This window comes from Setaria viridis, chromosome 4, assembly GCF_005286985.2.
Source record: "Setaria viridis chromosome 4, Setaria_viridis_v4.0, whole genome shotgun sequence".
NCBI classification, from domain to species: domain Eukaryota; kingdom Viridiplantae; phylum Streptophyta; class Magnoliopsida; order Poales; family Poaceae; genus Setaria; species Setaria viridis.
In genome coordinates, this window is record NC_048266.2 from 17,904,736 (window position 1) to 17,917,644 (window position 12,909).

Consider the following 12,909-nt stretch of genomic DNA (forward strand, 5'->3'; position numbering starts at 1 on the left):
TGACGGATGGGACCGGGAATGGTTCTAATATGGTGGTTTGCCCTATCTGCCTAGTAATGAACTTGCTAAGGTCGAAACATGTCGGCGTTCATGATCAAGTATTTGAAAGTACTAATCTCATACCTAGTATCGGATAGGGAAGCCTACTACCTGATTGAACTGGGGTGTGGCTTATACTCCTGCTGTTCCTAGAACGAGGTTCCCATGGTGCATCATGTGGGTGCAAGTGTGGTCACAGTACGACAAGGGGTCGGGACTGTGGAGCATTGCATGCCAAGGGAAGTTTGGCCCTGACACGTTCCTGGGGATCAATGGGGACGGTTGACAAGTGAAGCGACCTTTCGTGGTGTGCGGATGTCGTGGAAATTAGGTTCGTCATGCATGGTTAAGAAATTTGAATCAATTCATCTACCTCTCATAGTTTGGGACTGCTTGATCGCTATTCCGCACTGAGTAAAGATGGAACCTGATGATTATTTTAATCTTGATGCTTGTCTTTAATTGTTTGGGAAATATGCTTGCTTAGTGTAAATTGCTAATTTAGCCTGGTTAATGAACTTAGAACTTGAGTTAAAATATTGAAAGTAAGGACCAATCCTAGTCGCTTTTGGCAAAAATAAACCCACAGCCTAAAAGCCTTGCATGTCTTGGAGTCGGTGAAGTAGCTATCACCTATCGGTTCAGTCTTGCTGAGTACTAGTTGCTCAGCCTTGCTTGTGGCATAACTTTTCAAGTAATGTTGATAGTTTGGCTGTTGGCACCACTTGGCCTACCCTGCTCCCTCCGGGTTGGATAGTCGAGTGGGATCCCTCCTCGGACGGCAAGGACAGGGGTCATTGATATCATGGTCGGCTTCGACATGGTATTGTGTATCAACATTTAGCTTCTGCATGTTTTAATTCTTTGTTGTTTACAACCTTGCAAACTCTGCCTGAATTTCAAAAACTCTGATGTAATAAATTGTTGAACTATGTTAATGTGATGGAAATGTTGTAATCTCTATGCCCACTCACCTTCGTGTGAGCAATGCTTCTCGATCCTGAGTAAGTGGTTTATCAGATGAAATCCGATGGACGATCAAGTTGACTTCCTTAAAGTGCATGATCACGTGTCAGGCGACTTATGTGCATTTTAGTCAGGTTAATTTGGGCGGTTTCGCTACAGCGCAGTTCCCAGACGTCGTACACGACTCCAAAGTAGGATTACAAAACCAAAACAGTTTAGAGATGATGAGAACATCACCTGCTCGGATACAACCGCATTAGCAACTTTTGATTTATAAGTAAAATAATTCTTTGTCATGATTGTATTTGATACATTTGATGAATTGATGTTGCACCATGATGTGTGTTTATTGTCATTTTCAGAAATACATACATGGATCAAAAGGAGTGTGAAACACACATGGAAGGCATGGAGGACCAAAGAAGTTGATTAGGGGCCAAGTACAAGTATTCCCAACGTCCTCATAAGTCACCCACATTAATTTTGGCCCGAAGAAAGAAAGAGATCAAATCCAACATGTTTTGAGGCTGGATTCGGACTACAGCACTGTGCCAACTTACAACAGCCGCCACGACCTCATCCAGACTCCGTTTTGGGTGTTCAAGTACTCCTTGAAATCCTTATGGAGTCTATTTTCATATGGATCTAGACTCATATTCATATCCTTTATGAGGAGGTCTCAATGATTAGATTACTATCAAGAGATTTTTCTATCAAAGGTGTTGTGTCGCCTTATTTTGGCCTGATGGGTCTTGTATCAAGTCGGGTCCAATAAGGACGTGTTCTAGGGTTGGAGCATGACACCAGGACCTCCTTGGTCATCCTCCTAGGTATTAATAAAGATTAGAGCCACCACAAACAGATTGGGTTTTATTTTGTTGAAAGTTTAGCCATTGTTACTTCGTTGTAGACACGTGTATCAAATAGACCATCTGTTCTACTTGATTCAGAACCCCAACTTGGTGATTTTAGATTTGTTTTCATCTCCATATTTGCAAATGAGTTATTTGTTCTACTTGTTCTTACTTGTTCCTGGATTGATTGCAGAAATTACCCTAGTGGTTTGGTTGATCGTGCTTCACAAGATCGTGACGACCATTGGAGGTGATGTATCGGTTGCTAAGGCGCAGTATCCTTGGATGATTGTAGTCGGGTCGTGAACGTCATCTCCATCCCCAAATCGAGTTATCCCCCTTCTCTCATCGAAAGATCGGGAATCAACCCTAGCGGGTACATATCAATTGGTATCAGAGTAAGGTTGATCGGTGAGAGACTTCCAGTTCTTTGCTATTTTTAATTTCCTATAGTCTAGAAAAAGCTCAAAAAAATTAGTAGATTAGTTTCCCTTATTCCTAAAGACCATTTGAGCCTTTTACTCGTGCTGCTTAGTTAGGGCTTGTTGAGTCTTCGATTGCATCGATTGTGTCGAGTTGCTGGTCTTAGTGTCTAGTTTTTTAGAGTTTCGAGTTCTTGTCACGTTTTGGTCACTTCCACCGTTGCCGCTGCTGTTTGTTGATTTCATATCTATCAAGATTCCAATTTGGTTTAGTTTGTCATGAATTCCAAAGTATTGCTGCTACAATTGTGTAAAAAAAGAAAGAACAAAAAAAAGAAAGAAAAAACAGGAAAGGAAAAGAAAAAAATAGAAACAAAGAAAAAACAAGGGTTGTTCCTTTTGTTCCTCTTTTCTTTCGGTGGTGCTTTTTGACTTCCTTTGTGTTCAAGTTCGCGTCTCAAGCACAGTCTAGCCTAGGATCAGAACAGTACCTTCATTGAACGATTACTTAGCTTACTTTTGTGACTAACGTGGTGCTAGTATTTTTCCTTGCTTAATCCTACCTACAGCTCCACATATGTGACTACAGCTTGAGAGGTTTTTGTTGCTACGGTAACGATACACTTCGCTCCACGATTGCAGACTTGTTGGTTGTCGTCACCTCCTATTTGGCTTGGTAAGAACTTGTAAGGGCTTGTTTCGAACAAGTTATGTTTGAGAGAATTACAACTGACACATCCTAATAGTTGACAGGAGGATACATATTATTTTTGTGTTTCTTATTCTCTATTAATCATGTCAGGTGATACAAAAATTTTTGAGCTGTTGAAACTAGACCTTCATATTCAAGATGCCATTCAGCACTTGTTATTATATGATGGTAAGTTTGATCCTAAAGCTTACATTGATGGGGAGCTAAAAGTAAATAATGAATTTGATGAGCATGACCTATCCGAGAAACAAAAGATATATTGCCTCTAATATTTATACTGAATATGCTTTGCTAGAATGGAAACACATTTGTAGGCACAACAAAGTTCTAGAATCTTGGGAAGACTTCAAATTTCTTTTTAGAGATCCATTCATTCCTGCATATTATGCTGATTAGTTGCTTGCAAAATTAGACAATTTGTAGCAAGGTAGTAGGATTGTAAAAGAATACTTCCATGATTTTAAAATTTGTATCATGGGTGGATTAGATGAATGCATGAAAGAAGTTATGAGTAGGTTCATGAGAGGGCTCAATTCTGAAATTCGAACCTTGTTAATTAGCAATTCTTATAGCCATATTGGTCAATTATTTTGTCTTGCTCTCAATGCTGAAAAGGAGATTCTATTATCTGTGAATACTTGCAAGAATGATGTGACCCATTATGTCCAAAATTTATCCATTCTGCATGCTAATGAAGAGTGACAAATAGTGGAACCCACTGCTAATTTACCTTTATCACAAGATGAATTACTTGTTGTTCCTGGTGATAAAAAGGACTTGTGTGCTGATGATTCTTTTACTCCTATGCCACAAGTAGCGAATAAGTGTGATATTTTTGGTTTGGAACCATACAAATGTGCTAAAGATAAGATTTTTCATCCTATTACTTATGCACAAGATGAACTGAATTTGCTGTCCTCTTTAAATACTTTGGGTTATATTGAATTTGATATTCTGTGTAATCTAAATTGTTTAAAAGAGAAACTCAAATTTGGTTCTAGTTTGCCAAGTTTTAATCATTGTTCGCTTCATGCAATTGGCAAATTTGACAGCAAATGAGAATATTTGGTGCATAAAGTTTATATTTGCTCTAATCTGAAATATTCTTTGGGGCAACAATACCATGATCAAATAGGGGGTTGTGCTAACACTAATAATGTATTGCAAAGTTTTCCTAGTTTTTTCGTATGCAATAGGGTAAGCCCGAAGAAGGGGAGCATTGCTAGTTGTGGCCATGCAGCATAGCCGTTGCTCCGTATTCCAACATCAAAGCGAGCACCTTTGAATACCATTGGAGCAAGTTGAGGACGACTTACAGCCAAGAAGGAGAGAATGATGACAACATCACCTGTTCGGATACAACCTCATTAGAAACTTTTAATTCAAAGCTAAAATAATTTTTTATCATGATTGTATTTGATACATTTGATGAATTGATGCTGCACCATGATGTGTGTTCATTGTCATTTTCAGAAATACATACGTGGATCAAAAAGAGTGTGAAACACACATGGAAGGTATGGAGGATCAAAGAAGTTGATTGGGGGCCAAGTGCAAGTATTCCCAATATCCTCCACTAGGCCACCACGTCACTTTTGGCCCAAAGAAAGAAAGAGATCAAATCCAACACATTTTGGGGCTGGATTCGGACTCCAGCACTGTGCCAACTTGCGATGGCTGCCACGACCTCATCCGAACTCCATTTTGGACGTTCAAGTACTCCTTGGAATCCTTATGAAATATATTTTCATATGAATCTAAACTCATGTCCATATCTTTACTGAGGCAGTCACAATTATCAAACTACTACTAAGAGGTTTTTCTATCAAAGGTGTTGTGTCGCCGTATTTTGGCCTGATGGGCCTTGTATCAAGTTGGGTCCAATAAGTATGTGTCCTAGGGTTGAAGCACGACACCAAAACCCCCTGGTCATCCTCCTAGGTATTAATAAGGATTAGAGCTGCCACAAACAGATTGGGTTTTGTTTTGTTGAAAGTTTAGCCATTGCTACTCCCTTGTAGACGCGTGTGTCAACTAGACCATCTGTTCTACTCGATTAAGAACCCCAACTTGGTGATTTCAGATTGCTTTTCATCTCCTATTTGCAATTGAGTTGCTTGTTCTACTTGTTCTTGCTTGTTCCTCGATTGCTTGAAGGAATTACCCTAGTGCTTTGGTTGATCATGCTCCACATGATCGCGACGACCATTGGAGGTGGTGTGTCGGTTGCTAAGGCGCAGCATCCTTGGATGATTGTAGTTGGGCCATGAACATCATCTTCATCCCCAAATTAAGTTATCCCCCTTCTCTTATCGAAAGATTGGGAATCAACCCTAGCGGGTACATATCAAGAGACATGGTCAGGTATGGTTTCTTTTCAGCCACGAGAAAGTCACAAGATTTTCATGAACCTTTAAGTGATCCTAGGTGGAAAGAAGCTATGCAAGATGAATATAATGCTCTCATCAGAAATCAGAGTTGGCATTTGATTCTAGAAAAGAGAGGTAAAAATATTATTGATTGCAAGTGGGTGTTTAAAATTAAAGGAAAATCAGATGGTACAGTAGACAGGTATAAGGCAAGGCTTGTTGCAAAAGGTTTTAAACAACGATATGGAATTGATTATGAAGACACATTTAGTCTTGTGGTCAAAATTGCAACTATAAGGCTTGTTCTCTCTGTTGCTATTTCAAAAGGGTGGTGTCTTAAACACTTAGATGTATAGAATGCGTTTCTTCATGGTGTTATGGAAGACGAGGTTTATATGAGGCAACCCCAGGATTTGAGAGTAAAGGAGCTTCACATCTTGTGTGCAAGTTGGATAAAGCCATCTATGGTTTGAAACAAGCACCTCGAGCTTGGTATGCTAAGCTAAGTTCTAAACTCATTGCTCTCGGCTTTATAGTGTCTAAATCAGATACTTCATTATTTATTTATCAAAAGTTGGATGTCATGATTTATATGTTGATCTATGTTGATGATATCATTGTCAAAAGTTCATCTAGTGCAGCTATTTCGGCATTGCTTATTGATCTCAAGAAGGATTTTGCTTCAAAAGACTTGGGGAACCTCAATTATTTCCTGGGTATAGAAGTACAAAGAGGAAAAGGGCAACTGTTGCTATCACATGAAAAGTATGCAAAGGAAATTTTGACTCAAGTAGGTATGATAAATTGCAAACCGTCCTCTACTCCATTGTCTACCAGTGAGAAGCTTTTGAACATGAAGGAGATCTATTGAGTTCAGATGATAGTACACGGTATAGGAGTGTTGTAGGAGCATTACAATATCTTACACTTACCGGACCTGATCTAGCCTTTTCAGGTAACAAAGTGTGTCAGTTCTTACATGCTCCTATTACTACTCATTGGATAGCAGTAAAAAGGATACTTTGGTATATTAAGCATACCTTGGACATTAGTCTAAGTTTTTGGGCATCTAACTCTACCTTGGTTAGTGCATTCTCTGATACTGATTGGGTAGGAAGTGTTGATGACAGAAGATCTACAGGTGGTTTTGTTGTATATTTTGGGCCTAATTTGATTTCTTGGAGTGGCCGAAAGCGAGTAACTGTTTCAAGGTCAAGTACAGAAGCAAAATATAAATCTATGGCTAATGCCACTGCTAAGATAATATGGTTAGAATCTTTATTGGCTAAGGTTGGTATAGTGCTCGGACAGCCACCATATTTATGGTGTGATAATTTCGTCCCTACTTACTTGTCTACAAATCCTGTCTTTCATGCAAGAGCTAGTATATAGAAATTGATTTTCACCTTATACGAGAGCATGTTGATTCCTTCTAAAGATCAGCTAGCCGATAGCTTTACTGAGGCCTTACCGAGTGGGATGCTTCAAGTTTTCAAGAGCAATCTATCTAATCTATCTCAAGAAGAAGAGAAGCTTAGATTGAGAGAGGCTGTTAGAAGCATGATTCGGTTTGTATATTTTAGAGATATTATTGTTGTAGTTTAGTTTGGTTGATGGTTAGAGATAGATCTCTTGATGTAAGAGTACACAAACCAAACCAATATCTGCAACAACTAGCATTGTAATTTGTTGGAACTTCTCCTCTGTATAAACATGCAACTAAGATTCGTTCTATTCTTTTGCACAGAGGCGGCGCAGTGCGAGGCGAGCGCGGCAGTGCGCGCGGCGTGTCCTTGGTGGGGAGCCAGGAGATGACGTTCCTGGGGACCTCGTGGGGGAGATGGCTGATGCGGTCGATGCCGTTGTATGGGGGCCGCACGGCGACGGCGTAGATCAGGGGCGCAGCGTTGGAGACGGGCGGGTCGGGGATGGCGTCGTACAAGAAGAAGAGCCCCATGGCCTCGGCGATCTCCATCGCGTCAGTAGGGTCCACTCCGAAGGGCTCTAGGTGGGCTTGCATCTCGCTCATACTGACGCCCATGAGCGGCTGGAGCTCCATGGTCGCCGGCAGTGAGCGGAGCGGCGAGGGATTTTGTTGCGTCGACTTGAGGTTGAGGAGCGGAGCGGCGCTGAAGTGGAGTGGAGGACTGGAGGAGGCGTGGGTGAGCTGCTATGTGCTGTCTAGGGCTCCGCATTAAACTGGGCCAACTGCCCAAATGTTCGAATAAAGGCCCATGAGGTGCGGTGTGCATTTCAGTTGTTTTATTTGGCCGTTTCTGTGCCATTTAAACGAGGCGAAATTTGTTACAGTGCAGCGAACTTTCTGTAATTTGTCACATTTTTTCTGATTCTTTAAGAGTATGCAAACCAGGCCAACCAAACCAGGCCAACCACGTATAGACAGCTGGTGGCGATAGTACTCGGCCTGTTCGCTTCAACTTATTCAGCCGGCTTATCAGTCACCAAACAGTATTTTCCTCTCACAACAAATCAGCCGTTTCAGCTTTTCAGCCGGCTTATAAGCTGAAGCGAACAGGCCCAGTGAGTGACTGACTTCAATGTCAGCGATGCCCATCTAATCCACTCAAAAACACACGCAAACGCTGGCTTGGCAACCAGTAACATAGTACGACACGCAAGAATTTTGTTCTGCAAAACGTAGCAGCACTTCCTCACATGATCACGCTCACTCATGGCTCACAAGTCACATTTATTCAGCATTCATCAAATTCTGTGAAAGCAAGTCGTGTGTCCGTGTCCGGCTCGTGGAGCTGTGAAGCACCGGGGAATTGCAAGTTCTGAACTACGTAGTGTTAAGAGGAAGATCGTTGATGCATTTTCCTGACGAGAAGAGATGAACCATCCTCCTAAGTGCATAATGGACTCCGCATTTCCAACAATTCCAGCAACAGTAAATTGCCCCAACCCCAAGTAGACGACCGAAACTACCTGCTTGCAGCCAGAGTACCCAAACGCGTCATCTCTCCTCCCACGGATCAGCCATAACCAGCTCAAACACACCTCTCTTCACGAACCCGGAATTTCAGCCACAATACATTTCAGCTCCCAAACATTTCAGTTGGCAGTTGAAACTTCGAAGTACAAGTTCCAGTTTTCGAATGGAACTCCCTCACCTGGCTGCAAAGTTTCATTTTCTATGTTCAAAGTCCCGGCTGAAGGGAGGTGTCCACTATGAACGCAAAAGACAGGTAAATTTAGAAAGAAATAATTAAGAGAAAAGAATGCACCTACAAAATCACAAAGTTACACTCAGCATGTCCTACAAAATCAATATGTATAATCGATGCTACAATCTAGGGAAACCTAGAATTTGACAAAGGTTCATTTATATCCTCCTTAATTAAGCCTTAAGGCTAACACTCAGCATTTCAGCAGGCAATTCTAACAAATGCCATCACTGAACACATTTGAAATATTCTTTGCTCATAACAGTGGCACAACAGTATTATTTGCATGATGTTAGTCATGCGGGAAAACACACAACAAATTCACACTTTGTATCAGCAGCCATGACAGTCCTTGCCTTCAAAATTGCCGTAAAAACTACCATGACAGTCCTTCCAGATTACATTCTAATTCACTGCTACCAATGATGACCCAGCTCTCATAATGAACATATTTCAAGTCACTTCTGTAACTATGGCAGACATATCACTACATAGTAGGAAACCATTCGTGCTATAATATTCTGGAAAGTTAAGGGACACTATGGTGCATGGCCAAACATATTTGGAAGGTTTACAGTTTCAGCCAATAAACCTTTGGCCTAGTGTCTCAGCACAACCCAGAATTTATTTTTAAAAAAAAAATCAGTAGGGCCTTCCCTGCTGTTTTATGTAAAAAAAATGAGCTGCTCATCATTTCACTGAAAGCAGAATAAAAGTTTGTTAGGTTAGAGGCCCTAGCTACCTCTATAACACACTGCATAGAATGTAAGAATGGAAGGTAGATCCATACTCCAAGCAAAAATACTTACCTACCATCATATCAAGCAAGTACAAATATGTCATGCTGTTGAAGCTTAAACATATAAAAATCAAATAGTAGCCCCCACCACAACATAATGCTTGGAAATTGGAAAATTAATCAAGCTTGCATCAATAACTAAACACTACAGTGGCTCTACTAACACTCTAACAGTTTACATGCCAGGTAATGTCAGACAACAATCAAGATTCCCTAAAATACAGATAATCATGACTCAAATGCAACATCTGCAAAGAATAAATTGTGGTGAAGATCAAACAATACTTCATGAAAAACATCAAACAAAAATAGTAAGTTGCGAAACAATTTTTTAGCTTAGATTTCTCCATTAGCCCTACCAGAATACGCACACAAATTTAGCAGTCACAATTAAGAAGGGAGATCACAAGAAACAAAGATATAAGTTGATGACCGTCACATGACAGCCAGTTTAAGCTACACTAGGCTTTTGCAACACCAATAGTGCTACTGATTAAATTAATCACTTACAGCCAATCATGTAGTAGAGCACTTTGTACTGCGAAAAGCTAACAAAACACAAGATGAAAGCACCAGTAAGACCAGTTTTCCCCTAGCATATGCTATCAAGTATCAACCCTAGGATCTAGTATGTCTCGATGAAAAAATTCATTGAAATCTCACCATGAAATATTTCCCACAAGCACTCATTTTTTTCTGTTTCTATTCAAATCTAGAATTTAGAAAGACTTAGCATTTGAAAGACAATAAGTCTCATCTATGTCAGTCCTATGATCAACACACAGCAAGCAATTCTCAAGTCAGATATGTCATTATTGAACATCTGTGAACTCGTAAGTATTCTTTCCTCATTAAAATGTCGCAACCTATGGTTTCACATTCTGTCATAACTCATAACTATGGAATACGGTACTCTGTCAACAACTATGCAGCAGTTTCACGGTAAACCTGTTTCAGTTCACATGTAACTATGGTCGACATATAACTAAATGTCATAGGAAAACTTTCAAGTGACATATCCTCACGCCCTCACCTATTTAAGAGGAACAGCAGAAGACAAAGACACTACATTGTCACAGAAGTAAAAGAAAATTTTGCACCAATATAATTCTGAAACAAGCCTTTGCTTTTATATACCAAGCAAAAGAAAAGTAATGTCCGTATCACAATACAAATGCATGGCAAATTAGTCAACCTAGCTTCAATAACTGAACGATATAACATACATGTGGTAGAATAAATCAGGATGCAGGATGCCAAATTCACAATAAACACTCCAAGGGAATCTCATAAGTTATGAAACAATGTTTAAGCATAGATTTATCCAATTCTCCATTACCTCCAAAAGCATCAATACACAAATTTAGCAAAAGTTGCCAGAGAATCAGGAGAAACTGCAGATATCAGTTGATGTTCTCAAGTAGCAAGAAGTTAACGCAACAGTAAGCTTTTGCAAGAGAAATAGTGCTGCTAATCAAATTCAACCATTTACAGCCACCATGCTAGCAGAAACATTCCCAATCTCTAAAAGGTTGATGCAGACAATAAAAAACTGTGGCTTAGGCTGCATGTAGTCGGCTGCAGACTCAGAGAGTGCTGGAAGGATGAAGCACAGAGGCATCATTGCTGAGTTCAGCATAAGCGGTCAGAAGGTCAAAAGGGTCGCTACATGAAAAATCAGATGCTATGCGGAAAACCCAAGCAGGAGAAGCCCCATCAGTGGATTGACTCTTGAAGATAATCAGCTTACACTCTTTACTGACCCATTTTGCAGAAATAAGTGGCTTCAGCTTGGCAGTCACACCATCCGCAGAAGAGAAACATGCAGAGCTCACCATAACCACCATCTTCTCCAGGACCTGCGCTCTCTCGGCGATGAACTTGAGGAACGCTAGCTCACTTCTTTTCCCCCGAAACTCTTGGAAAACAAACTTCTTCACATGCTTCTGGACACAATCAATACAGCCAACCTCCAGCCAGAACTTGAGATCAGGCGTGCCACTGGGGGCATTCAGTGACTGCAATCAGATAACATCACCATATACATAGTTCAGATAGCAATTGTGCTGAGTTATACAAAAAGGACTTATCAAAACAAGCTAACAAGTTACCGTTGTGCTATTAATGCTAAATACCAAATGAAATAAGATGGGCTGGCAAGATTTACAAAGACATGGAGCGTCTCGACGTTGGGAAAGCATCTGAGGAAGGAAGGCACCATCTTGACTTCACTGTGGACTTCAAATTGCAACTCCAAAGCCAAGATCTTGACGCTTGGGACCATGGTGCTTGGGCTCACCTTCGTACCCACCTGCAATGCAAAATGTGTAAATAAAATGCAACAAAACAGAAATGTAGATGACATTGGAACACCCTGTTCACACAATTGTAAGTACAAGAATACAGAATGGAAATTAGGACCTTGATGATGGTGTTGCCAATCTCTAGTTCGAGTTCCGGCTGCCAATGTCCCAGCATGCGCAGCTTGGGTGCATGGCCAATCTTGATCCTTGAGCGCATATCGCTCCGCGGGCTACACGTAATCATCCACAAGAAGAGCCTCTCCAGTCGAGGAGCATCCACCACAGTGATGTCCGCCAGGGCAGACATGGTCACCTGCACGCACCGCAAGCTGCGGCTGACCAAGCGGACGCGAGCACCAGTCTGGCTTGTGATGACAGTGAGGATCTCCAGGACAGGGCTCTTGTCGATCAGGAATTGGAGGTCTCGGTCCTCGATGACGATCAAGCTGAGTACAAGCTCCTGCAGGTTTTGGAAGCGGGTGGCCCGCGGGAGCCTAGCAGTGCTCGGGAACCTCCAGGCGCCTAGGTGCAGGCGGGTGAGCGAGGCGGCGCAGCCGAAGAGCGAGGCGGGGAGAGGGAAGTCCAGCGGCCACGGGCGGTTGATGAAGACGAGTTCTTGGACGCCCTTGGCCGCGAGGAGCTTCAGCCAGCGCTCCATCTCGGGCTGGTGCGACGCCATGTGGCCCCGGGTGAGGTGGGCGCAGCGGAAGGGGCCCGGGTGCGCCTCCAGGACGCGGGACGCCACGAGGACGCCGACCCTGGACGTGATGTCGTCGCCTCCAGGCGCCATGCGGTCGGTCCGGACGCCGCGCGGCACGATGTGGGCGTCGACGAGGGCCAGGGGCACGGAGCACCAGAGGCCGCGCCAGCGCGAGGCGAGCGTGGCGGTGCGCGCGGCGTCCTTGGCTGGGAGGCGGGAGACGATGTTCTTGAGGATCGGGTCGGGGAGGCGGCTGATGCGGTCGACGCCGTCGCCTGGGGCCCTCGCTGCAACGGCGGAGGCGAGGGGCGCCGCGGGGGACACGGGTGGGTTGGGGATGGCGGGGTACAGGAACATGAGCATCATGGCCGTGCCCATCCCCAGCGCATCGGGAACGTCGACGCCATCGCGCTTCAGGTCGCTCTGCAGCTTGGCCTTCATCTTTCTCATGCTGACGCCCATGAGCGGCTGGTGCTCCATGGTCGCCGGCGGTGGGCGGAGCGGAGAGGTTTTTGATGCGGCGGTGGGCGGAGCGGCGAGTTCAGAAGTGGAGTGGA

The 12,909-nt window shown here is 42.8% G+C and overlaps 1 protein-coding gene across 1 annotated transcript; it reads right to left on the reverse strand.

Annotated features, from left to right (window-relative positions):
• Window positions 1-10,656: 10,656 nt before the first annotated feature.
• On the reverse strand, window positions 10,657-12,909 carry LOC117853284 (F-box/FBD/LRR-repeat protein At1g13570). Its single transcript, XM_034735675.1, has 3 exons — window positions 11,771-12,909; window positions 11,517-11,660; window positions 10,657-11,367 (listed from the first exon to the last, which is right to left on the reverse strand). Exons 1-3 carry the CDS (start codon window positions 12,830-12,832, stop codon window positions 10,936-10,938), a joined length of 1,638 nt encoding a protein of 545 aa, XP_034591566.1. The 5' UTR covers window positions 12,833-12,909; the 3' UTR covers window positions 10,657-10,935.